Genomic DNA, 24,076 nt, shown 5'->3' on the forward strand with positions numbered 1-24,076 from the left:
CTCAAAGGATACTAAAATACAGATTTGAAAGGGTACATCCATTCCAATCTTTATAGCAACATTATCAACAACAGCCAAACCATGGAAAGAGCCCAAGTGTCCATTGACTGATGAATGGATAAAGAATAGGTGGTATATATATACAATAGAATATTACTCAGCCATCAAAAGAATGAAATATTGCCATTTTCAATGACGTAGATGGAGCAAGAGTGTATTATGCTAAGTGAAATGAGTCAGTCATAGAAAGACAAATACCATATGATTTCACTCATATCTGGAATTTAAGAAATAAAACAGATGAACAAATGGGAAAGCCCCCCAAAAAAAAAAGAGAGAGAGGAAAGCAAACCATAAGAGAGTCTTAACTATCAGGAAAAACTGAGGGTTGATGGAGGGAGTTTTGAGGGGGACTGGCTATATGGGTGATGGGTATTAAGAAGGGCACTTGAGTGCTGAGCACTGAGTGTTAGATGGATGTGATGAATCACATCCACTAACAAAATGTTAGTGTTTTGTTAGTCACCATACAGTACATCCTTAGTTTTTGATGTAGTGTTCCCTGATTCATTGTTTGCATATAACACACGGTCCTCCATGCAATAGGTGCCCTCCTTAATACCCATCACTGGCCTATCCCAAGTCCCCACCCCAACCCCTCTGAAGCCCTCAGGTTGTTTCCCAGAGTCCATAGTCTATCGTGGTTCATTTCCCCCTTCTGCTTACCCCCCTTATTCTTCCCTTCCTTCTCCTATCGAACTCCCTGCTATTTCTTTTGTTCCACAAATGAGTGAAACCATATAATTGTCTTTCTCTGCTTGACTTATTTCGCTTAGCATTATCTCCTCCAATCCCATCCATATTGCAGCAAATGTTGAGAAATCGTTATTTTTGATGGCTGAGTAATATTCCATTGTATACATGCACCACATCTTCTTAATCCAGTGGTTTCACTCATTTATGGAACATAAAAAGTAGGAAGATCAGTAGGAGAATAAAGGGAAGAAGAAGGGGGGGTAAACAGAAGGGGGAATGAACCATGAGAGACTATGGACTCTGGGAAACAAACAGGGCTTCAGAGGGGACGGGGGTGGGGGATTGGGATAGGCCGGTGATGGGTGTTAAGGAGGGTGCATATTGCATGGTGCACTGGGTGTTATATGCAAGTAATGAATCATGGAACTTTACATCAAAAACTAGGGATGTACTGTATGGTGACTAACATAATATAATAAAAATATTATTATAAAAAAACCAGAAAAAGAAAAGAAAAGAAAAGAAAACTAAGAACCAGTATTACTTATGAATATAGAAGTAAAACTAATAAAATGCAAGCATATAAAACCCAACAGAGTATTAAAAGGATTATGCACCATGACCATTAGGGTTAATCCCAGGAAGGCAAGATTGGTTCAACATATGAAAACAAGTCAATGCATTACACTATATTAATAGAATAGAGGACACACAATCATCTTAATAGACATAGAAAATGCACTCGACATAATCTGATGCTCTTTAAATTAAAAATTCAACAAACTAGGAATAGAAGCAACTTTCTCAACATGATGAGTATTTACAAAAAACACACAGCTAGAACTCAGGGGGAAGGAGGCAAGATGGCCAAAGAGTAGGGGACCCCATTTCATCTGGTCCCTCTAACTCAGCTGGATAACTATCAAATCATTCTGCACAGCCATGAATTCAGCCTGAGATGTAAGAAAATGTATCTGGAACTCTACAAGTAGAAAAGTGACTGTTTTTTCCAAGGTAGGAGGTGTGGAGACATGAATCTTAGGGGAGATATCAGAAGATAAATGGAGGGGGGAGAGAGCCTCCATAAGCTGGCTACCAGAAAGTGATATAGCCCCAGGGGACAAAATTAGAACCCTTAGAAATCTGCTCCAATGACAGACATCTCTGTCTGAAAGGGGTTCAGGGGATGAAAAGGACAGAATTCTAGGTGTGTCAGTGTGACCTCAGGATCCCAGGAGTCACAGAACTAATGGGGTGCCTGAGCCGGTAGAGTGCCCAAGCAGTGGAGCAGGAAAATGGGTTATGGTCAGTGAGCCCAGGAGGAGACTCTCAGCTCAGGTCACATAAAGTGTAAGCCAGGTTGATCGGGGGACCACTTTCAGCCTGAGCACCCTGAAAAGTACTGGAATGCATGGAACCTCTGCCACCCCCCCCCAAGACTGGGCAACAATTCTCAGGGTGGTGGCCCTGGAAAGGACAGTAGGGTGACATTCAGCCAACCCCCAGGAGCAGCAGAGCCCTCGACCACTTTCAGCCCCAGGACACACAAAGGGCAGTAACACAGGTCCCTCAGAATAACCCCAGGAGGATTGCTGTGGACATTCACCACGGGAGTCTGCAGAGTTTGGCACACACAAAATAAAGACTGTTTGTCCCAGAGGATATACTGAAGAAGGGGGACTGTGAGCTTTTGGCTCTGGGGCTGGAGATCAGGTCATGGCCATTTGTGTCTGATCCTCTAAAGAGCCACGGAAAGCCTTCAGAGAACAAAAGCCACACAGGACCAGCTTACATTGAGCCCAGCCCCCTGGCAAGGAGTGGTGCAACTCCACCCAGGCAAAGACACCTGAGAAACAGCACAGCAGGCCCCTCCCCCAGAAGACAAACTGGAAGAACAGTGTGTATTTTGCTTGGGTAGTGGTTGATATTTTTGAATCTGCTCATTCGCTCACCCATTCTTCTCTGGGAAAAATGAATAGAAGGAGGAACTCACAACAAAAGAAAGAACCAGAGGTAATGTTCTCTGTCACAGATCTAATATATATATGGATATAAGTAAGATGTCAGAGATGGAGCTCAGGATAGCAATTATTAAGTTAGTAGCTGGGCTCGAAAAAAGCATAAAGGGTAATAGAGAATCTCTTAAGTGCAGAAATGAGATCTAAGCAGGCCAAATGTAAAAATGCTGTAACTGAGATGCAGTCTAAATTGAATGCTCTAACACCTAGGGTGAATGAGGCAGAAGAGACAGTAAGTGATCTAGAAGACAAGCTGATGGAAAGGAAGAAAGTTGAAGAAAAGAGAGAAAGACAACTAACAGCCCATGAAGAAAGGCTTTGGGAAATTAATGATGCCCTGAAATGAACCAATGTCAGAATTATTGGGGTGCCTGAGAGTGAAGAGAGAGAGAAGGGGCCAGAAGGTATATTTGAGCAAATCACAGCTGAGAATGTCCCTAATCTGGGGAAGGAAAAAAGTATTCATGTTCAAGAGACAGAGAGGACCCCTCCTAAAATCAATAAAAATAGTGAAGCTTGCAAATTTTAGAGAAAAAGGAGAATCCTGAGAGCAAATTGAGACAAAGGGCTCATTACATACAGAAGGAGGAACATCAGACTAACATCAGGCTTAGCTACAGAAACCTGGCAGGCCAGAAAGGACTGGCATGATATATTCAGGGTACTAAATGAGAAGAACATGCAGTCAAGAATACTTTATCCAGCAAAGCTGTCATTCAGAATGGAAGGAGAGATAAAGAGCTTCCAGGACAAACCGAAACAAAAAAAGGATTTGCTATCACTAAATCAGCCCTGCAAGAAATATTAAGGGGGGGTACTGTAAGCAAAGAAAAATCCCAAGAGTAACAGACCAGAAAGAAACGGAGGCAATCTACAGAAACAGGGGCTTTACAGGCAATACAATGACAATAAATTCATACCTTTCAATAGTTACTCTGAATGTACATGGGCTAAATGCTGCAATCAAAAGACACAGGATATCAGATTGGATAAAAAAAGCAAAACCCTTTGATACGCTGTCTACAAGACACTCATTTTAAACCTAAGGACACCTCCAGACTGAAAGTTAGGGGGTGGAGAACAATTTATCATGCTAATGAACCTCAAAAGAAAACTGGGGTAGCAATCCTCATATCAGACAAATTAGATTTTAAACCAAAGACTGTAGTAAGAGAAGAAGAGGGACAATATATCATACTTAAAGAGTGTATCCAACCAGAAGATCTAACAATTGTAAATATTTATGACCCCATCATGGAAGCACCAATTATATAAACCCATTAATAACCAAAGTAAAGATACACATTGATAGTAATACATTAATGGTAGGGGAGTTCAACACCCCTCTCACAACAATGGACAGATCATCTAAGCAGAAGATCAACAAAGAAACAAGGGCTTTGAATGACAATCTGGACTAGATGGAATTCACAGGTATATATAGAACACTCCATCCTAAATCAATAGAATACCCATTCTTCTCTAGTGCACATGGAACCTCCAGAATACATTTCATAGTGGGTCACAAATCAGGTCTCAACCAATACGAAAATATTGCGATTATTCTCTGCATATTTTCAGACCACAATGCTGTGAAACTTGAACTCAATCAAAGGGGAAATTTGGAAGGAACCCAAACACTTGGAGGTTAAAAAGCATTCTACTAAAGATGGGTCAACCAGGAAATTAAAGAAGAATTTTTTAAAAATCATGGAAACTAATGCCAAGATACTAGGCAATAGAATGTCTTTTCAAAACACTTGGGTTACAGCAAAGGCAGTCCTAAGAGGGAAGTAAATTGCAATACAAGCCTCTCAAAAAATTAGGAAAATCTCAAATGCACAAGCCAAACTTACACCTAAAGATGCTGGAGAAATAACAACAAATAAAGCCTAAACCAAGCAAGAGAAGAGAAATAATAAAGATTAGAGCAGAAATCAATGAAATAGAAACTAGACCAGAAGAACAGATCAATTAAACTAGGAGCTGGTTCTTTGAAAGAATTAATAAAATCGATAAACTCTAGCCAGACTTATCCAAAAGAAAAGAGAAAGGACCCAAATTAATACAATCATGAATGAAAGGGGAGCAATCAGAACCAACAACAAGGAAACAGACAATTTTAAGAACAACCTATGGGCACATATATACCAAAAAATTAGGCAATCTGGAAGAAATGGATGCATTCCTGGAAACTTATAAACTACCTAAACTGAAGCAGGAAGAAATAGAAAATCTGAACAGACCAATAACCAGCAAGGAAATTCAACCAGTAAATCAAAAACTTCCCAAAAAAGAGTCCAGGGACAGATGGCATTCCCAGAAGAATTCTACCAAACATGTAAAGAAGAAATCATACCTATTATATCGAAGCTGTTTTAAAAAATAGAAATGGAAGGAAGACTTCCAAACTCCTTCTATGAGGCCAGCACCAGATAAAGACCCCATCAGAAAGGAGAATTATAGACCAATATTCCTGATGAATATGGATGTCAAAATACTCACCAAGATACTAGGCAATAGAATCCAACAGTACATTAAAAGGATTAAAAAGGTTGTGGTCGACGAAGTGGAATTTATTCCTGGGCTGCAAGGGTCATTCAACATTCGCAAATCAATCAATGTGATACATCACATTGATTAAAGAAAGGACAAGAACCATATGATCCTCTCAATTGATGCAGAAATAGCATTTGACAAAATGCAGCATTCTTTCTTGATTAAAACTCTTCAAAGTGTAGGGATAGCATGAACATATCTCAATGCCATAAAAGCCATCTACAGAAAGCCCACAGTGAATATCATTCTCAATGGGGAAAAACTGAGAGCTTTTCCCCTACAGTCAGGATTATGACAGGAATGCCCACTCTCACCACTGTTGTTCAGTATAATACTAGAAGTACTAGTGTCAGCAATCAGAGAACAAAAAGAAATAAAAGAATTCAGATTGTCAAAGAAGGAGTCAAACTCTCATTCCTTGCAGATGACATGATTCTTTATGTGGAAAACTCAAAAGGCTCTACCCCCAAATTGCTAGAACTCATAGAGCAATTCAGCAACATGACAGGATACAAAACCAATGCACAGAAATCAGTTTCATTTCTATACACTAACAATGTGACTGAAGCAAGAGAAAGTAAGGATTCAATCCCATTTAAAATTGCACCCAAAACCATTAGATACCAGGGAATAAACTTCACCAAAGAGGTAAAGGATATGTACTCTAGAAACTGCAGAACACTTATGAAAGAAATGGAGGAAGACACAAAAAGATGGAAAAAACATTCCATGCTCCTGGATTGGAAGAATAAATATTGTTAAAATATCTATGCTGCCCAGAGAGATCTACATATTCAATGCAATACCTCTCAAAATACCATTGGCGTTTTTCACAGAGCTGGAACAAACAATCCTAAAATTTGTATGGAACAAGAAAAGTCCTTGAATAGCCAGAGGGATGTTTAAAAAAGAAAACCAAAGCTAGGGGCATCACAGTCCCTGACTTCAAGCTATATTACAAAGCTGTCATCATCAAGACAGCATGGTACTGGCACAAAAACAGACACATAGACCAATGGAACAGAATAGAGACCTCAGAAATGAACCCTCAACTCTATTGTCAACTAATCTTCTACAAAACAGAAAAGAATATCCAATGGAAAAAAAAAACAGTCTCTTCAATAAATGGTGCTGGGATAATTGGACAGCCACATGCAGAGGAATGAAGCTGGACCATTCCCTTACACCGTACACAAAGATAAACTCAAAATGGATGAAAGGCCTAAGTGCAAGACAGGAATCTATCAAATTCCTAGGGGAGAACACAGGCAGAAACATCTTTGATCTTGGCTGCAGCAACCTCTTGCAAGACACATCTCTAAAGGCAAGGGAAACAAAAGCAAAAATGAACTATTGGGACTTAATCAAGATAAAAAGCTTCTGCACAGCAAAGGAAACAATCAACAAAACTAAGAGGCAACCCACGGAATGGGACAAGATATTCGCAAATGACATTTCAGATAAAGGGCTGGTATCCAGGATCTATAAAGAACTGCTCACAAACAATGAATCATGGAACACTACATCAAAAACTAATGATTTACTGTATGGTGACTAACATTAACACTATAAAAAAAAAAGATTTAAAAAACTAAAAAAAAAAAAAAGAATTTCTCAAACTCGACACCCAAAAAATAAATAATCCAGTCAAGAAATGGGAAGAACACATGAACAGACACTTCTTCAAAGAAGACTTACAAATGGCCAACAGACACATGAGAAAATGTGCTACATCCCTAGCCATCAGGGAAATACAGATCAAAACCACAATGAGATAGCACCTTACACCAGTTAGAATGGCAATAATTAACAAGACTGGGAACAGCAAATGTTGGTAAGGATGTGGGGAAAGGGGAACCCTATTACACTCTTGGTGGGAATGCAAGCTGGTATAGCCTCTTTGGAAAACAGTATGGACGTTCCTCAAAAAGTTAAAAATAGAGCTACCCTATGACCCAGCAATTGCATTACTAGGTATTTATCCCAAAGATACAGATGTCGTGAAAAGAAGGGGCACCTGTACTCCAATGTTCATAACAGCAATGTCCACAATAGCCAAAATGTGGAAGGAGCCAAGATATCCTTCAACAGATGAATGAATAATGAATATGTGGTTCATATATACAATGGAATATTACTTGCTATTGAAAAGGATGAATATCTACCATTTACATTGACATGGATGGGACTGGAGAGTATTATGCTAAGTGAAATAAGTCAAGCAGAGAAAGACAATTATTATATCATTTCATTCATATGTGGAATATAAGAAATAGCGCAGAAGATCATAGGGGAAGAGAAGGAAAACTGAATGGAAGAAATCAGAGAGGGAGCCAAACTATGAGAGACTCTGGACTCTGGGAAACAAACTGAGAGTTGTGGAAGGGGAGGTGGGTGTGGGGATTGGGTAACTGGGTGTTGGGCATTAAGAAAGGCATGTGATGTGATGAGCACTGGGTGTTATACACAACACTGAATCACTGAACACTAATCTGAAAATAATGATGTACTCTATGTTCGCTAATTTAATTTAAATATAAAACAACACAACAAATATCATACTCAATGGTAAAAGACTGAATGCTTTTACTATAATATCCAAAACAAGTCAATTATGTCCACTCTCACCATGCTTATTTAAAGTTGTATTGTAGGTACTATCCAGGGAAACTATATGAGGGGGAAAAAAGCATCCATATTGGAAAAGAAGAATACAAATATTTATATTTTCAGATGAAATAATCATATATAGAAAATCCTAAAGAATTCATAAAACAATGACTAGAGCTAATAAATGAGTTTAGCAATGTTGAAGGCTTTAACAATATGCAAATATTTGTTATATTTCTGTACATGAGCAACAAACCATCTAAAAGATGAAGAAAACAATTCTACTATGCTAGCATCAGAAAGAATAAATTTGCTGCAACATGGACGGCACTGGAGGAGATAATGCTAAGTGAAATAATTCAAGCAGAGAAAGACAATTATATGGTTTTTCTCATCTATGGAACATAAGAACTAGGAAGATCGGTAGGAGAAGAAAGAGATAAAGAAAAAGGGGGTAATCAGAAGGGGGAATGAAGCATGAGAGACCAGGGACTCTGAAAAACAAACTGAGGGCTTCAGAGGGGAGGGGGATGGGGGAATGGGATAGGCTGGTGATGAGTAGTAAGGAGGGCATGTATTGCATGGTGCACTGGGTGTTATATGCAACTAATGAATCATGGAACTTTACATCAAAAACCAAGGATGTACTGTATGGTGACTAATAATATAATAAAAAATATTATTATAAAAACAAATAAATAAAAATTTAAAAAAGAAAGAATAAATTACTCAGAAAGAAATTTAACTAGAGAATTACAAGTCTTGTATACTGAAAAGTATGAGACATTATTGAGTGAAGATTCAAATAACTGGAAAAACAGCTCATGTTTATGGATTGAAAGAACCTTAATATTGTTAAGGTGGCAACACTGTCCAATTCTGCAGAATCAATTCAATTATATCAAAATCTCGATTACCTATTTCCAGAAATGGAAAAGCTGTTCCTGAATGGATCAACATAGACCCATATAGTATTGTCACAGATCCTAAATAGCCAAAACAATTTTGAAAAAGAAAAACAAAATTTGAAATCTCACTTGCCAAGTTCAAAACTTACTACAAAGCTATGGAAATCAAACAATGTGGTATTGGTATAAATATAGACACATAGATCATGTAAGACATTTGAGAGTCCAGAAATAAATCTGTATATCTTTGGTCACTGATATTTGACAAGACTCCTATTCAGTGGGAAATCATAGTTTCTTCAACTAATAATGCTGGGACAACCAGACAATAAAATAATGAAAGTGGGCCCCTATCTCATGCTATATACAAAAAAATTAATTCAAAATGAATCAAAGCCCTAATCATATGAGCTAAAACTATAAAACTCTTTAAAGAAAGCGTAGGAGTATATATTTATGACCTTGAATTTGGTAGTGGATTCTTAGATATGACACCAAAAGCACAAGCATCAAAAGAAAAAAAATAGATCAGTTGGACTTCATCAGAATTAAAAACTTTTGTGCATCAAAGGACACTATAAAGAAAGAAAGACAACCTGCAGAATGGGATAAAATATCTGCAAACAATATATCTGAAAAGAATCTAGTATTCAGAATATATTAAAAAAAACTTTTACAACTCAACAATTACCAAGGCAAACAATCAAATTTTAAAATGAGCAAACTTACAATTATAAAATAAGAATGGGAATACAACATACAGCATGGGAAATATAGTTAAAAATGTGTAATAATATGTAACAACTTTGTATGGTAACAGATGGTAGCTAGATTTATAATGGCGATCATTTCATAATGTTTATAAATGTTAAATCACCATGTTGTACACCTGAAACTAATATAATATTGTACATCAACTACACTTCATTAAAAAATAATGTGCAAAGTATTTGAATAAGCTGTTCTCCGAAGAAGGCATACAAATGGCTAAAAAGCACATGATAAGATACTCAACATCATTAGTCATTAGGGACATGTAAACTGCAATCACTATGTGATACTACTTTACACCCACTTAGTTTGTTATGATTTAATAAACAAAATATAAAGTAAATTGATAACAATGTGGAGAAATTGCAACCCTTATAAACTGCTGATAAGAATGTAAAATAATGCAGCCACTTTGGAGAAGAGTTTGGCAGTTACCCAGAAAGTTAAACATACAGTGACTGTATGACCCAGCAATTCCATTCTTAGTCATATACCTAAGAGAACGGAAGAAAAAAATCACAAGAAAAATTTTACATGATTGCTAATAGCAGCATTATTTATAATAGCTAAAAAGTACAAATAATCCAAATACCCATCAACTGATAAATGAATGATAACATGTTATATCCATGCAATGGAATATTATTAAGCACTTAGAGGAATGAAATGCTGATGCATGCTACAACATGCATGAACTCTGAAAACATCATGCTAAGTAAAAGAAACCAGACACAAAAAGTCACATATTGTATGGTTCACTTAATTTCAAACAGCCACAATAGACAAATCCATAGAGACAGAAAGTAGATTAGTGATTTCTAGAGGCTGGAGGAATGGGGGATGAGAATGGCTGCTTAATAGGCATGGGGTTTACTTTTGGAGTGATTAGAATGCTCTGGAATTAGATAATGGTGATGGTTGCACAACAATCCTAACCACTGAATTGTATACATTAAAACGTTGAATTTTATGGTAGGCAAAGTATATCTCATTAAAAATGATGTCAATGGTGACTAACATAATATAATAAAAAAAACATTAAAAAATTTTTGAAAAATGATGTCAATGAAAGTTTTATAGAATTTCTTTAAACTAAGAAAGAGGAAGAACATTGCAGGCAGGGAGAACAGCATTTTATGTTATAGATGTGGAGAGATATGGCTGGACAGATCAGCGAAGGACACACTAAGGGAGTTAGGTATTGTTTTTTTGGTAGAAGGATCCATGGGGAGTAACAGAAGTTTTCAGAGGAAGGAATAAAATTTTTCCAATCTAAATGTGGTGAAGGAGTGGCATATTTTGTTCATTCATTTACAAATATTCATTAAGTGCTTCCTATGTACCAAGTACTTTGCAAGACCATCAAGAACCAGTCATGGATGTTATAACTTGTGACATAAAATAGATAGCAAATGCTGAATAAGTTGATGGTTTGGTGAGGATGGATGGACATAGAGATGTCATTTAAAAGGCTATTGAAATTGTTCAGGAAAAAAAGATGACAAAACTATGAAGGTATGGGAAAATAAAGACAGAGCTTAATAAGAGAGCTGATTTAGTAGTTGAATTCACAGCACTTGGTGATATTGATGATTATGTGAGAAGTAAAGGGGAGGGGGGAGTCATAGATATTGCCAAACTAAGTCTTTGACAACACTTATGATGAAGAGATAAATTAAGGAAAAGCCAGCAAAAGAGTCTGAGAAGGATCAGTCAGATAGGTCTTACGAGAACCAAGAAAGAATGGTGGTGTTGATAGTGTAAGTTGAAAAAGCTGTGAGGAGGAAGGAATGCCAACTGTTACCTTGATGTTGAGGAAGATGGGTATGAAAGAAGAGGTTTTGGGTTTTGGTATTTGGAGGTCAGTGATGACTCCAGTTAACAAAGTTATGCTGTAGTGAATCAAGAGAGACATCCAATGGAAACTATCTTTTTCAGATGGTTGGTAGTGGTCACAGCAGAGAGATGGAGTAGCAGATATCATTTACAGATATGTATATTAGACTTTAATATATACATATTATAATACATACATACATACATACATACATACATACATACATACACATTAGGCTTAGGCATAGAATAATAGGCAGGTCAGGGAATTAGATTAGCTGAGGTTAAAAGCACAGATGGAGGGTTTGCTGTGGAGAGAAGAAAGGCACATCTTACTCTGAGCCAAGAAGGAATAAGTAGGGAAATGTCAAGGCAGAGAGGGTAGTTGATAGAATTCACAACTGAAGGGGCTCTGGATATTCTCAAAGAAGGAGGAGGTGACCTCATGTTCTGAGAGGAAGTCTGGAGGCCTAAAATAAGATGAAAGTGTTCTGAACAGCTGCTATCAGGAATAGGACAAAAATGGGATAAACTGGTGATGGGTAGTAAGGAGGGCACATATTGCATGGTGCACTGGGTGTTATATGCAACTAATGAATCATCGAACCTTGCATCAGAAACCAGGGATGTACTGTATAGTGACTAACATAATGTAATAAAAAAAACATTAAAAAAAAGAAAAATGAGCAAATTGGTAAACAGCATAAGGATAGGCAGTTGACATAATAGAGCATGAAAATAAACTGAGATCAATGCTTCTCTGCTGTTAGTTAGTTAGTTAGTTAGTATGTTTTATGAGAGCTTAGCCGTCCAAGAGTGTGCAAAAGGGCAAAGCATACAGGGCCATCCCAGAACTGAAGAACAGCATAGAGGGTTAAGGCAAAGGAATGATGTTTGAGAGCTATGTAGGTCAGAAATGAAACAGGGAACCAGAATCATGGAACCAGGTTGAGGTACAGAAGGAAGAAGAAGGCTCAGAGAGCTGGGAAGGGTACAAAGCTGAGAGTAACTTCTCTGAGCCTATTTCCTTTTTCATCAGTAGGGGGCAATGGTAGGCACCACCTAACCGCTTTGTTGCCTGTAAGCTTAAACTTTGATAAGGAATAGACAGGTTGATGGTTGCAAGCAAGGTCCTTCCCAGATGGGCTAGGAACTAACTCACAGAGAGTTGAGAATGTTCAACTTATGTCTTTATGAAGTATACATTCTTGGACTTTCTGGCTATGCTATGTCATCTCTGCTTAACCATATTGTCAACTCTCAGAGAACAGGACCATGCAATTCTCTAAGAGTGAGATTGCCCTTATTCCCCCAAGGAACAGACCAGAATCTACAGCACACACATACTCATTACAACTCAACTTTGGGAAACAAATCCTTCCAGGCAAACACAAGAGTCTCAAACCAGCATTAGTCTACTAATCTAAATAGTAAGAGCCAGTGTCCTCATTTTCCTTATGCAGCACTATTTTCTGAGGGTAGTAATTTTCAGGTGGCTCTGAGGATAAGTCCCAAAAAGCAGTTAGTTCCCAACATATTTTGGACAATGGCAACCTTGTTGGAATAAGTGTCTTCCCTTCCAAGGAGATCTCTCAGAAGGCAACAAGATTCATTTAGATGTATCACTGCTCGGCTGTTCATTTAAACCCCAGCCTGCAGCCTTTATGTACATAGTGGGTAGCGCTCCCAGGATAATGCTGTAAGAAATAGCCAGACCTTGATTAACCTGAGTCAATCTTCCTTGAGACCTCAGCCAGACCTTGCATTTGATTTTAGGAAGAAGATTGGGGGGGCTGTATTTAAAGAAACTATGTAGATAACTGGGCTTTATTTTGTGAAGCAAAACCAAACACAAACAATAAAATAACAATAAAAAATCCTCACTGAACAAAACAAAACAAACAAAAAGAGCAATGAGATATCACCTTACACCTGCCAGAATGGCTAAAATAAAAAAAGACAAGACATAACAAGTGTTGGTGAAGATGTGGAGAAAAAGGTACCCTCATAGACTATTGGTGAGAATGTAAACTGGTACAGCCACTGTGGAAAACAGTATGGAGTTTTATTTTTTTTAATTAAAAATAGAAATACTATATGATCCAATAATTCTGCTATTGGGAATTTACTCACAGGAAATGAAAACACCAATTTGAAAAGATATATGCACCTCTATGTTTACTGCAGCATTGTTTACAGTAGCCAAGACATGGAAACAACCTAAATGTCCATCAATAGACAAATGGATAAGGAAGGTGTGATACACACACACACACACACACACACACACACAGGAATATTACACAGCCATAAAAGAGGATAAAATCATGCCATTTGAGACAACATGGATGGACCAAGAGGGTATTATGTTAAGTGAAATATGTCAGACTAAGAAAGACAAATACTGAGCCACTTGTCCCTCTGCCTCTGCCCCTCCCTTGCTTGTGCTTTCTCTGTCTCTCTCTCAAATGAATGAATGAATGAATGAATGAATGAATGAATGAATATAAATACCATGTGATTCCACTCATATGTGGGACCTAAGAAAAATGAATAAACAAAAAGTAGAATCAGACCTATAAATGCAAAGAATAAACTGATGGTTGCCAGAGGGGAGGAGAGTTGGAAGATGGGCAAAATATGTGAGATGTAGGAGATACAGGCTTCCAGTTAGGGAATAAAAGGGGATAAAAGGCAGAGTAAAAAAATATAGTCAATGACATTGTAATAGTGATGTAATGGCAGCTACACTTGTGGTGAACATAGCATAATCTATAAACTTGTCAAATTACTATGTTGTATACCTGAAACTAATGTAACACTGTGTGTCAAATATAGTAAAAAAAAAGAACAAATAAAAAAGGTTCCAAAGGGTGTCCAGGAGCTAATAAAGATTCAACCATAAGAGACAATCAGACATAATGGAAAGAGTATGTGATCTGTGTGCAAGTTCCAACTTGAACTTCCTGACTGTGAGCTCCTGGGAAACAAAAATTCCCTTTCTGATTTTCAGTTTCTTCTTCTGTAAAATGAGAGTAATGATAGCTATCTCATGAGATAGATGTGCAATTCAATTACAGAATGTGTGTTGAGTTATTGTGAATAGTATATAGCAAATATGATTTGCTTAGTGAATGTCACTTTCCCCTTTACCATCTCTATCTTCTTAACCTATAACATGACAGGCATTGTCTCCAGCCCTATTATCATCAGTCCAGAAGTTTTCTTTCTTTGTGATTATACAACCCAGGACACCCCCTCTGTCCACACGCACAAATTCTTTTCTCTGGAATAAAGGCACTACTTTACTGAGGTATCTCCAGTACAAGGTGGTCCATTGCTAGGATCACCAATAGAAAGGATTTCTTACCTTTGACCACAAACTGCACAACGTTGCTGCGCTGCTCAGAGCCTACCCGGCCCTTGGCAGTACAGAAATAGGAGCCTGAGTCAGCCACCATGGCAGGCTTGAAGAGTAAGGTACTCAAGACTGCTACTTTGATGGGTTCTTGATTGTTGGTCTGTTCCTTGTACCAAACATAACTGATGGGTGGAGAACCCCAAGCCTGGCATTGAAGGCTAATCCTCATTCCCTGGGGCACTGTGAAGCCATAGCCACTGCCAGTCGTCACTGTGGGCTTGGAAACAGAGACTGAAAAGGGAAGACAAAAGAGGTGGCTCTGGGAAGTTACAAGGATATATGAAGACAAAGGAGTCATCCTTGCTGGGTATAGGGATAATTACATATCTGCAAAGGGAACTAAAAGGGGCTCCTGACTTGGGAGGGAGTAAGAAATATGATAATGTAAATAAAAATAGCTTCCTTTGAAAGATTTGGTACTGTTTTGTGGTATCTAGGGTTTTGGATTATCTGGAGTTAAAAATCAACTGATTTTTAAAAATACATAGAGAGAGATTATTTTAGGCTTTAGTAGATAGAGTTTTTGGATTATTTGCAGTTTTGGATTACCAGGGCCAGGTTTTCATAAAATTGTCATCAGCGAAATGTGTCTTGGTTAACCCCAGTATCTCTTTCCCCAGAGCTTCTCTGTCAGCATCTATTTACTTTCTGATATTGTGATTAAATAGATATACTCATTTGTATGAGTTTTAAGACCCAGAGCCCAAGCAGGGCAACCAGGGCGTGGATGCCAGAATTTCTGGGACACTTGAAGGGATACAGATTTGAAGGCCAGGCACCCTTCCCAAAATTTCTTAAATTATACTATGAGAGTGATGACCCTGAGGATCCTCTACCTATCCACTTCCCCTGATTAGCATATATGACTGAAGAAAGCCTGTGTACAAGTAAACAAAATTCTCTGGGTTTCTAAAGCTTTTCTAGTATTATAGTCCTCTATTTGGTCTTTGTCTATCAGTGTTTTCTTATCATCACAGTCACTCACGTTTCTGGACACGGAGCTCGATGATCTTATCTCTCACCACTTGGTTGCCATTAGGGGTCTGCCAAGTGACTTCGCATGTGTAGTGACTCCGGTCATCCATCTCCAGGGTATTCAGTTGGAGGGACACATCTCCTGGAACCTCATGGTTCACTTGCAGGCGGCCCCGGTACTTTGCTTGTTGGATATGGTCTCCAGAGGAATCATGTAGAAAGATGGTGACTGGGTCCAAGCCACGTTGTACCAGCCACTTTACCAAGACTTGAGTGTAGCCTTGCAGAGGACCATAGGTGCAGGGAATATTTACATCCCCTTTCCAAGGCCCTGTCACACTCTCAGGTGCTTCCAGGATGGGATGGCCTGAAGAGGAGGAAGAAAGCAAACATAGATGGCACACCCATTTGGGAGCTAGGATGGCAGTGGCAGACCTCAAGAGGATTCTGAGAAACACCTCTCAAATTTCTTTCCATCATACTTTTGGATTCCATGTGCCCTTTTTTTCTCTGCCAGCCTTCCTATCAATCAGAACCAGTCCTCAGACCAACTCTTAACACTGTTGGGCTCTCTTTAGTTTCAAGTTCCTTTCAAGGTCCTGTTTCTGCCTTGCTGTGAGATGACCCTGGATAAGTCACTTTCCACCATGAGGACCCATTTTCTTCCTCTATAATGTAGAGAGTTTGAAAGGAATGATCTCTAAGGATTCTTTAAACTCTGAAGTTCTGTATGTCTATAAAAAAGAACTTCTTTCAATATTTTCCAAAAGAAGCATAGGAGCAAATGCTGAATATTTGCACCTGGGCTATTTTATTATGTAATTATATACTTGGAGAAATGTGGGGGCTGCAGGGCTAAGAAAGAATGGGCCATATTCCCTGCTTATTCCCTACTGCTCCCTCAGAAATTCTCAGTATTTGGGTCCCTGACCCTAAGCTCTTCTCTGGAAGGGAGGAAGGACACAGACAGGGAAATTCTGAGGGTGGAAACTTCTATGAAATGTACTCTTGTTTAACAAAATCATTAGTTATTGTTAAGTTTGAAATCTGCACTTTGTAAGCCTGGCCTTTTTTCCCTGATTTCTCATTTCCCTTTTGGTTTCTCTTAGATTTCACCAAAGGTACATTGGAAAATTCCATCCTGAGGAGGAATGGAGAAGAAAATATCTGGAGAGGAAAAAGGTCTGAATAAAATCCTAGAGCTGGCTGTGGTAGGAATGGTAGTAGGACCAAAAGGAGATTGTTCCTTGGTGTGCTGGGGAGGTAAACATGGGGTAGAGGATTTGGGGAGTTTTGAGAGAGCCATCACTTCCAATTAGAAATTTTCATTCAGGGCACCTGGGTGGCTCAGTCAGTTAAGTGTCTGCTTTAGCCTCAGGTCATAAACCTGGGGTCCTGGGATTGAGCACTGTGTTGGGCTCCCTGCTCAGCGAGGAGTGTGCTTCTCCCTCTCACTCTGCCCCTCTCCTTGCTCGTGCTCTCTCTTTCTCTCTCTCTCTCTCTCTGAAATAAAAAAAAAATCTTAAGAAATAAATTTTCATTCATAAGCTCATATTTTGAGGATTTTGTGTTTTATTTAACTCCAACCAGGAGTGAGGGATTGTATGTAAACAATTTCTTTATGTCTGTCCTAGAAGAAGGAGGTTCGTAATATGAGATATTACTGAATAAAAGCCTGTTATGTAACCCAGCATTCCCAGGCTTCAGTCAAACAGATAGTAGGATGGGGGCATGCTTTTTAGCTCCCAGAATTCATTGCCAAGTACCAAGTACCAGGACTTCTATCAGTGGGGAGACTAAAGTCAGGCCTCCTGCCAGTGCCCTTACCAGGGATTCTTAGAACATCACTAGCATATTTTAACCAAGATAAAAGCCTTGAGTAGAAAAGAATAAATAAACATGAGTCCATGTTGTTAAATCCACCACATAGTGTCTGGAGAGTTTCAGATTGGTCAGGAAGCAGAACTCAGACCCACAAATGGGAGTGCAATAGGGGCAGATTTTGGTTTGCCCTAACAATGAACTTTATAATTAATCAGAGCTGTTTATTGATGAACTAAGCAGTCTGAGAGAAGTTCTGAGCTTTGTTTAGGTTTTGGACAGCATTACTCTTTAAGGTCCCTTCCAATCCTAGATGGTTCAATGCTAATAGGCTATAATGGAAATGGAAGCTAAATAATTACATTTTCTAGCTGGTGGTGAACTTTCACCAGATGGTGGTGAGTTTCACTATGCTATTGCTAGTTCAGGCCTCCACATGCATGCAACTGCAGCATATCATCATCATGAACATGCATGTGTCACTTGTGAGCACACACATACCAGCCTTTAGCCCCATGAAAACAATCTGAGCCTTTCAGTTTAATGTGCTCTTTCCCACTGATCTTCTTCCAGCTCTCCCAAATCTCCCACCCCTCCTCTGAAAAGCATTCTCACACTCTTTTGCTGACAACAAAACAGCATTCTGCTGTGAGGACATCTGGAACAGCTGAAAATGCCTTTGTCTATGTGTATGTGTATGTATGTCTTCCCTCTGACCTTGGGGGAACTGCAAGGTTTGGCTTGCATTACCCTCTCTGGGAACTTTCTGGGGATTCTCACATAGCCCACTCTGGTCTGTCAAGACTATGAAGAGCCAGTCTCAATTTCTCAATCTTGAAAGTCACTTGTAAAAGTAGGTCAGGCTTGACTCCTACATTCCAGAATAGGGGCATGGGACAGAGTTAGTAACCACACTTCTAAGAATTACATGTTTTTGCCACTTTTACTACCTCCCTCCTTCCTTCTTCTTTCCTTCCTTCAACCCATCCTTCCATATGGCTTCTATTCTTCCTCCTTCTTTTTCTTGTTTTCTCCTCTTTCTTCTCCTGCTTCATTAGTATCACAAAGAGGCAGTATATGGTAGGCACAGGGTATCACACACACACACACACACACACACACACACACACACACACACACAGATATTGTACATCATGTACTTTGATCTCCAATGTGAAGATAACTTCAATAGAGTTGAATTATACCTTCCAACTATCCTTGTGGTTCTCAGAGAGACTAGAGAAACACTGAATAGAAGCACCTAGTGAGATCAGGAGAATAGTGAAGGAGCACACGAGGTAGTGAGAAGAGTAACACCAATCCAAGTCCAAGGTCTCTCTTAATATGTGACCCATGTCACCGTGTCTCTATGTGACCCTGAGTAAATTGCTAAACCTGTCTGAGCTTCAGGTCATTATCATTAAAATGGAGGTAATAATAAACCTTCCATGGAGGGTTATTTTGAAGATCAAATGAGTTTATAGGTGTGAAAGCACCTAGAATAATGGCTGGCATTCAGTAGATGCTGGATAGAAGATTAGCTTAGATAATAGATGTTAATAAAAGATTTATAATGTTTATAAAATAAAAATGTTTAAGATTTATTTTATTATGATTATTTTAACATGTGTCTTTGACCTAGCAGCTGATTCTGGCTCCTAGAAGCTTTTTAAAAGTGAAGTAACAGTCCTACAGAGCTGTCCAGCTGGCAGGGCCCTTTGAGGCCAGCCAAGCTGATCTCCTTACTGTATAAATTGGCTGGAGACACTGAGATCCAGGGAAAGGGAATATGTCATTGGTCATTCAGTATGTCCTGAGCTTCAGGTTTGTAGTGCTAAACACTCCACATAAAAGGAAGACCTGTTTCCAGGTCTAGAGGACCTCACAGCCTGAGGATGGAACATACATGAGAACACTCACATGTACACACATGATTTAACTTTAACATGTGCAACATGTTATCCTGAGCCCCAGTCTTGCCTCTGTAAGTATCAGCTCAAACCAACAGATTTAGAGAAGGTAGAAAGGGACACTCTAAAACATATTAGAGAATGAATATATTGTATTTGTAAAAACAACAACAACACTATTATTAATAGTATTAATTCTGCCACTAATGCTCTGTGGCCTGGAGAACATTCTTTTCCCTCTCAGGCAACTTAATTTAGTATCCCTTTTAGCTTTGAGGCTCTAGAATTTGATTGCTCACAGAGCCCCAGGATAGAGTAGCATAATTTGAGTCAGCTATGAAAAGCTGAGTTCTTTCTGACCACATAAGGGACACCAAGCTAACATACATCTGGTTTCTCCCTCTAAAGATATGGAACAAGCAGAGATGCAGCAAGAACCCCTTTGTTGAATCTTGGGTCTCATTTAGCTATTACTTAGGCTGAGTTACCTAAAAGTCTATCTCAATTCTCAGGGATACAAAAGAGGATGGAGGAATACCCACAGAAATAATGCTTCTGTGGGATAGTAAGACCTCTTTTCGGATATATAACCAGTGTTAATTTCCCACAAGCAGCCTGGAAAAACTGGGCCATATTCATAGGGAAGTGAGTTACCCCACAGATGGTGAGAAACAAGTCCTGTGAAGATCAGCTGAAGGAGTTAGAGCTTGTTTACCTTGGAGAAGAGATGAATAAAGGGGATATGATGTCTGCCCTCAGAACTCTAAAGGGCTGTCACAGCATGGAGGGAGTAGATATGTTCTATGTGTCTGTAAGAAACAGAGCTGGGGCCTTAGGATGGAAGCAACAAGGAAGGGGATTTAGTTCAACACAAGGAAGAGCATCTTAACATTTGGAACTGCCCCTGGATAGACTAGATAATCTGGGAAAGTCATCAACTCTCAGTCACTGGAAGTATGTGAACAGATATTTTGAGCACTGTTCATAACAGTGAAGAGTGGGTCTAAGTTACTTTTAAGGTCCCATCTAGCTTTTAGACAACATTCCTTCTTTGAAGCTTATATATCTTAACAGGGATCGAGACCTGAAGACAGAGGGGTTAAGGTACAATGGTAGAATTTCAGGTGAAAGAAGATGAAGGAGGAATTTGGGTGGCATTGGGCACCTTCTTAATGTCCCTGAGATGTGACAAGTACTAGAAAATCATGTGGATGTTTTTCAAGAGAGGATCTTTTTCAATTTCTACCCAAACTTACCTCCTGGCTTCTTCAGCAGGCTTCAACTACCCAAAGCTAGGAGAGTCTGCAGCACTGTCGGAGAACATTCACCTATTCAGCAGGAATAGGCTTTCCCCAGTAGCCATGTAATCCCGAGCCCCCACCCTTTTGCCAGTGCTAGCAGTGGTAACCAGGTCCCCATTTTCTGCCTTACCATAGGTGACCACTGTTAGGTGGCCCAGGAGCAGGAGGCCCAGTAAGAGCCCCATCACAGCCAGAACCACTTTTGTCCTTTCTTCTAGCCTCCTGCTGTCAAAGAGGCTTGAACTTCTGATGTCTGCCAGTGTCTGTGCCTGCTCACTTCCCTTCCTTCTCTATATCTTTCACTTGGACTCCCAGCCCCATCTCACATTCTCCTTCCTTCCCTATTTCAGCACAAATCATGTGAGTACCCCCTCCCTTCCCTGACTGGGATTGGAGGTTCAGAGTGAGTGAAGCAATTCCTCCCCCTGCTAGGGTGTTGACTTGACTTTCCATGGAGTCAATAGTGTTCTCTGGTCTTTGATCTCCCAGGCTGTGTTTATTTTGGGTTTCTTCCACAAGACTCAGGTGTTCGGGGGGTGACCTTTGGGATGAGTTTTCTCCCTCCAGTATGGGGATATTTTCCTTTCTGGTGGGCCCAGGGAGGAGAGATCAACATTGCTGACCTGTGCAATATTCAGCAGTCATACTGTTAAACCTATGCAAATAAACAGGGTGTTGGGAGTGGGTACCTACGGGCCTCAGAGTATAAGAGATTAAGTGTATGAAAGAGCTTTCTACAAATTAAAACTTAAATAATTGGCAAGCCCACGGATAAAGTTGTTATGGGGATATATACTCTCATATCTCATATTCAAGAAGCTCTTTGAATCACTTTCTCCAATAGTTCCACCTCTTTGGTGTTAAGTGTTCCCATTAGTGCTCATTTAGGTTCTATTATTTATTTCTTAAAGGGAAAGTTAAGTTTAACATCTAGTGTACTTGCCCATTGAACCTGGTAGTGGCATGCTCTATTAGGTTAACTTTTAAATGACTTTTCATTGGTACTTATCTGTAATCAGCAAGAGGGAGGCATTAGGCTTACTAAGAAGCTTAATTGCTTCTCTTCACAGTCCCCAGAGCAACCATAAGCTCACCAGCTTTACACCTAGGTTTGACCCTGCTCACAGTCTACTAAACGTTGAAAATATAAACACCTCCAAAAGGAGACATACATCCAACAAATTTATAGCAAAATATAAGTAAAGTCTAAGCTTGGCTTCTTTTCTTTTTAATTGGAGGGATAAGAGAGGCCTTGGTCAGGGGAGGGGTGAGCTTTGCAGAAAGGGGTAGTGAGACCCCAAGGACAGACAGTATCTCCTCCACATGCTTGCCAAGGGGTAGTTATATACAGATGATTTGAGACTGGGAAAAGGCTAAGAGGAGACTCCAGCATTTCAGGCCCTGACATTGTTACATGGAATTCTGTCAAGCACCTCTGTCTCCCAGATTCAATTCCTCTTGTCTGGCTGTCCCTTGATTTTTGTTTATTTCATTCAGTCCATCTCATTTGAACTTCCAGTCATTGTTTTCCAGTGGGTTCCTCACACAGAGAACCCTCAGCTTTGGAGAGCACCCCTTTTGTATTTCACACCCTAACATGCACATACACACACACACACTCACACACCTCCTCTTTACAGTCTTTCCTAATGAAGAACTGAAACCCCATGCCTCATTGGACTAGTGTCAATTTCTGTCTTGTCTGGTGACTGTAGTTTTGAACTGCCTCTGGCTTCTTGTTAGGACCTTCTAGATGTGAAGATAAATGTCCAAAAAATATGCATAACATTTCTCTGGGGAAAAATTCCAATCCTACAGCAGGATCAGTAGCCCTGAGTAGAACATTGAAGAGGAAGTCAGGAAACAGAGAAGGGCCTGGCTCTGCATCTACTTGATTCTGAGAATTTGAGCAAGTTAAATCTCAACTTCAGCTCCCTCAATTGCAACATGAACACTGTTAGATTTGATTTTTACATCATTTCAGATTTTTAAAATCAAACTACACTATACATACAATAACAACTATAAAAATAATAGTCACTATCTCTTGATCTTTTAGTCTTCCATGCACTGTACTAAGCACTTTTCATGGATTAATTCATTTGGCAGTTATAATCTTTCATGGTGAGTATTGTACTCTTTCTTTTTTTTTTGCAGTTTTTATTTTAATTCCAATTAGTTAACATATAGTGTTATATTAGTTTCAGGTACGTAATAGGGTAATTCAACACTTCCATGCAAACATGGTGCTCATCACAACAAGTACATTCTTTAATCTTCATCACCTTTTTAACCCTGCCCCACCCAACTCCCCTCTAGTAATCATCAGTTTGTTCTCTTATAATCAAGAGTCTGCTTTTGACTTCTCTCTCTCTGTCACTGTCTCTCTTTCCCTTTGCTCATTTGTTTTCTTCTTAAATTCCACATACAAGTGAAATCATACTATATTTGCCTTTCTCTGACTGATTTCATTTAGCATTTTACTCTCTAGCTCCATCCATTTTGCTGCAAATGTCAAGATTTCATTCTCTTTTATGGCTGAATATGGTTAGATATATATTTTTATATATTTAATCCTCTTAATCCCATTAATCATGCTGTATCTTGGCTATTGTAAATAATGCTGCTATAAACATAAGGGTACACGTATCCTTTCAAGCTAGTGTTTTAATATTCTTTGGGTAAATACCCAATAGTGCAATTTCTGGATCATGGGGTAGCTCTATTGTTAACATTTTTATATTATTACTTTTTTAAGTTTTTATTTTAATTCCAGTTAGCTAAAAAAACAATGTTATATTTGTTTCGGGTATACAATATAGTAATTCAACAGTTCCATACATCACCCTGTGCTCACTGTGACAAGTGGACTCCTTAATTTCCATCACTTACTTAACCCATCCTCTCACCCACCATCCCTCTGGTAACCATCAGTTTGTTCTCTATATTTAAGAGTCTGTTGCTTGGTTTGCCAATCTTTCTTTCCTTCCCTTATGTTCATCTATTTTGTTTCTTAAATACCACATATGAGTGAAATCATATGGTATTTGTCTTTCTCTCACCGACTTATTTCACTGAGCATAATACTCTCTTTTTTAATAATAATTTTTTATTATGTTATGTTAGTCACCAAACAGAATATCCTTAGTTTTTGATGTAGTGTTCCATGATTCATTATTTGCATATAACA

General features: G+C 38.9%; 1 protein-coding gene across 4 annotated transcripts in view; it reads right to left on the minus strand.

Annotated features, from left to right (window-relative positions):
- The window catches only part of VSIG4 (V-set and immunoglobulin domain containing 4), a 50,621-nt gene extending 29,405 nt beyond the window's left edge, over positions 1–21,216 (minus strand). For 2 of the 4 annotated variants that reach the window (XM_044379900.3, XM_026487622.4), the window contains exons 1-3: positions 21,017–21,202; positions 15,865–16,221; positions 14,829–15,110 (exon numbers count right to left, since the gene is read on the minus strand). In XM_044379900.3, coding sequence (XP_044235835.1) covers positions 14,829–15,110; positions 15,865–16,221; positions 21,017–21,071 — 694 coding nt within the window. In that variant the 5' untranslated portion in view covers positions 21,072–21,202. Of the gene's footprint in view, positions 1–14,828; positions 15,111–15,864; positions 16,222–21,016 lie in introns of all 4 variants that reach the window. The other 2 variants (XM_026487621.4, XM_044379901.3) reach the window with 2 other exon arrangements.
- Between the last annotated feature and the right edge of the window lie 2,860 nt (positions 21,217–24,076).

Source organism: Ursus arctos, chromosome X (genome assembly GCF_023065955.2).
Source record: "Ursus arctos isolate Adak ecotype North America chromosome X, UrsArc2.0, whole genome shotgun sequence".
In the NCBI taxonomy this organism is placed as follows: domain Eukaryota; kingdom Metazoa; phylum Chordata; class Mammalia; order Carnivora; family Ursidae; genus Ursus; species Ursus arctos.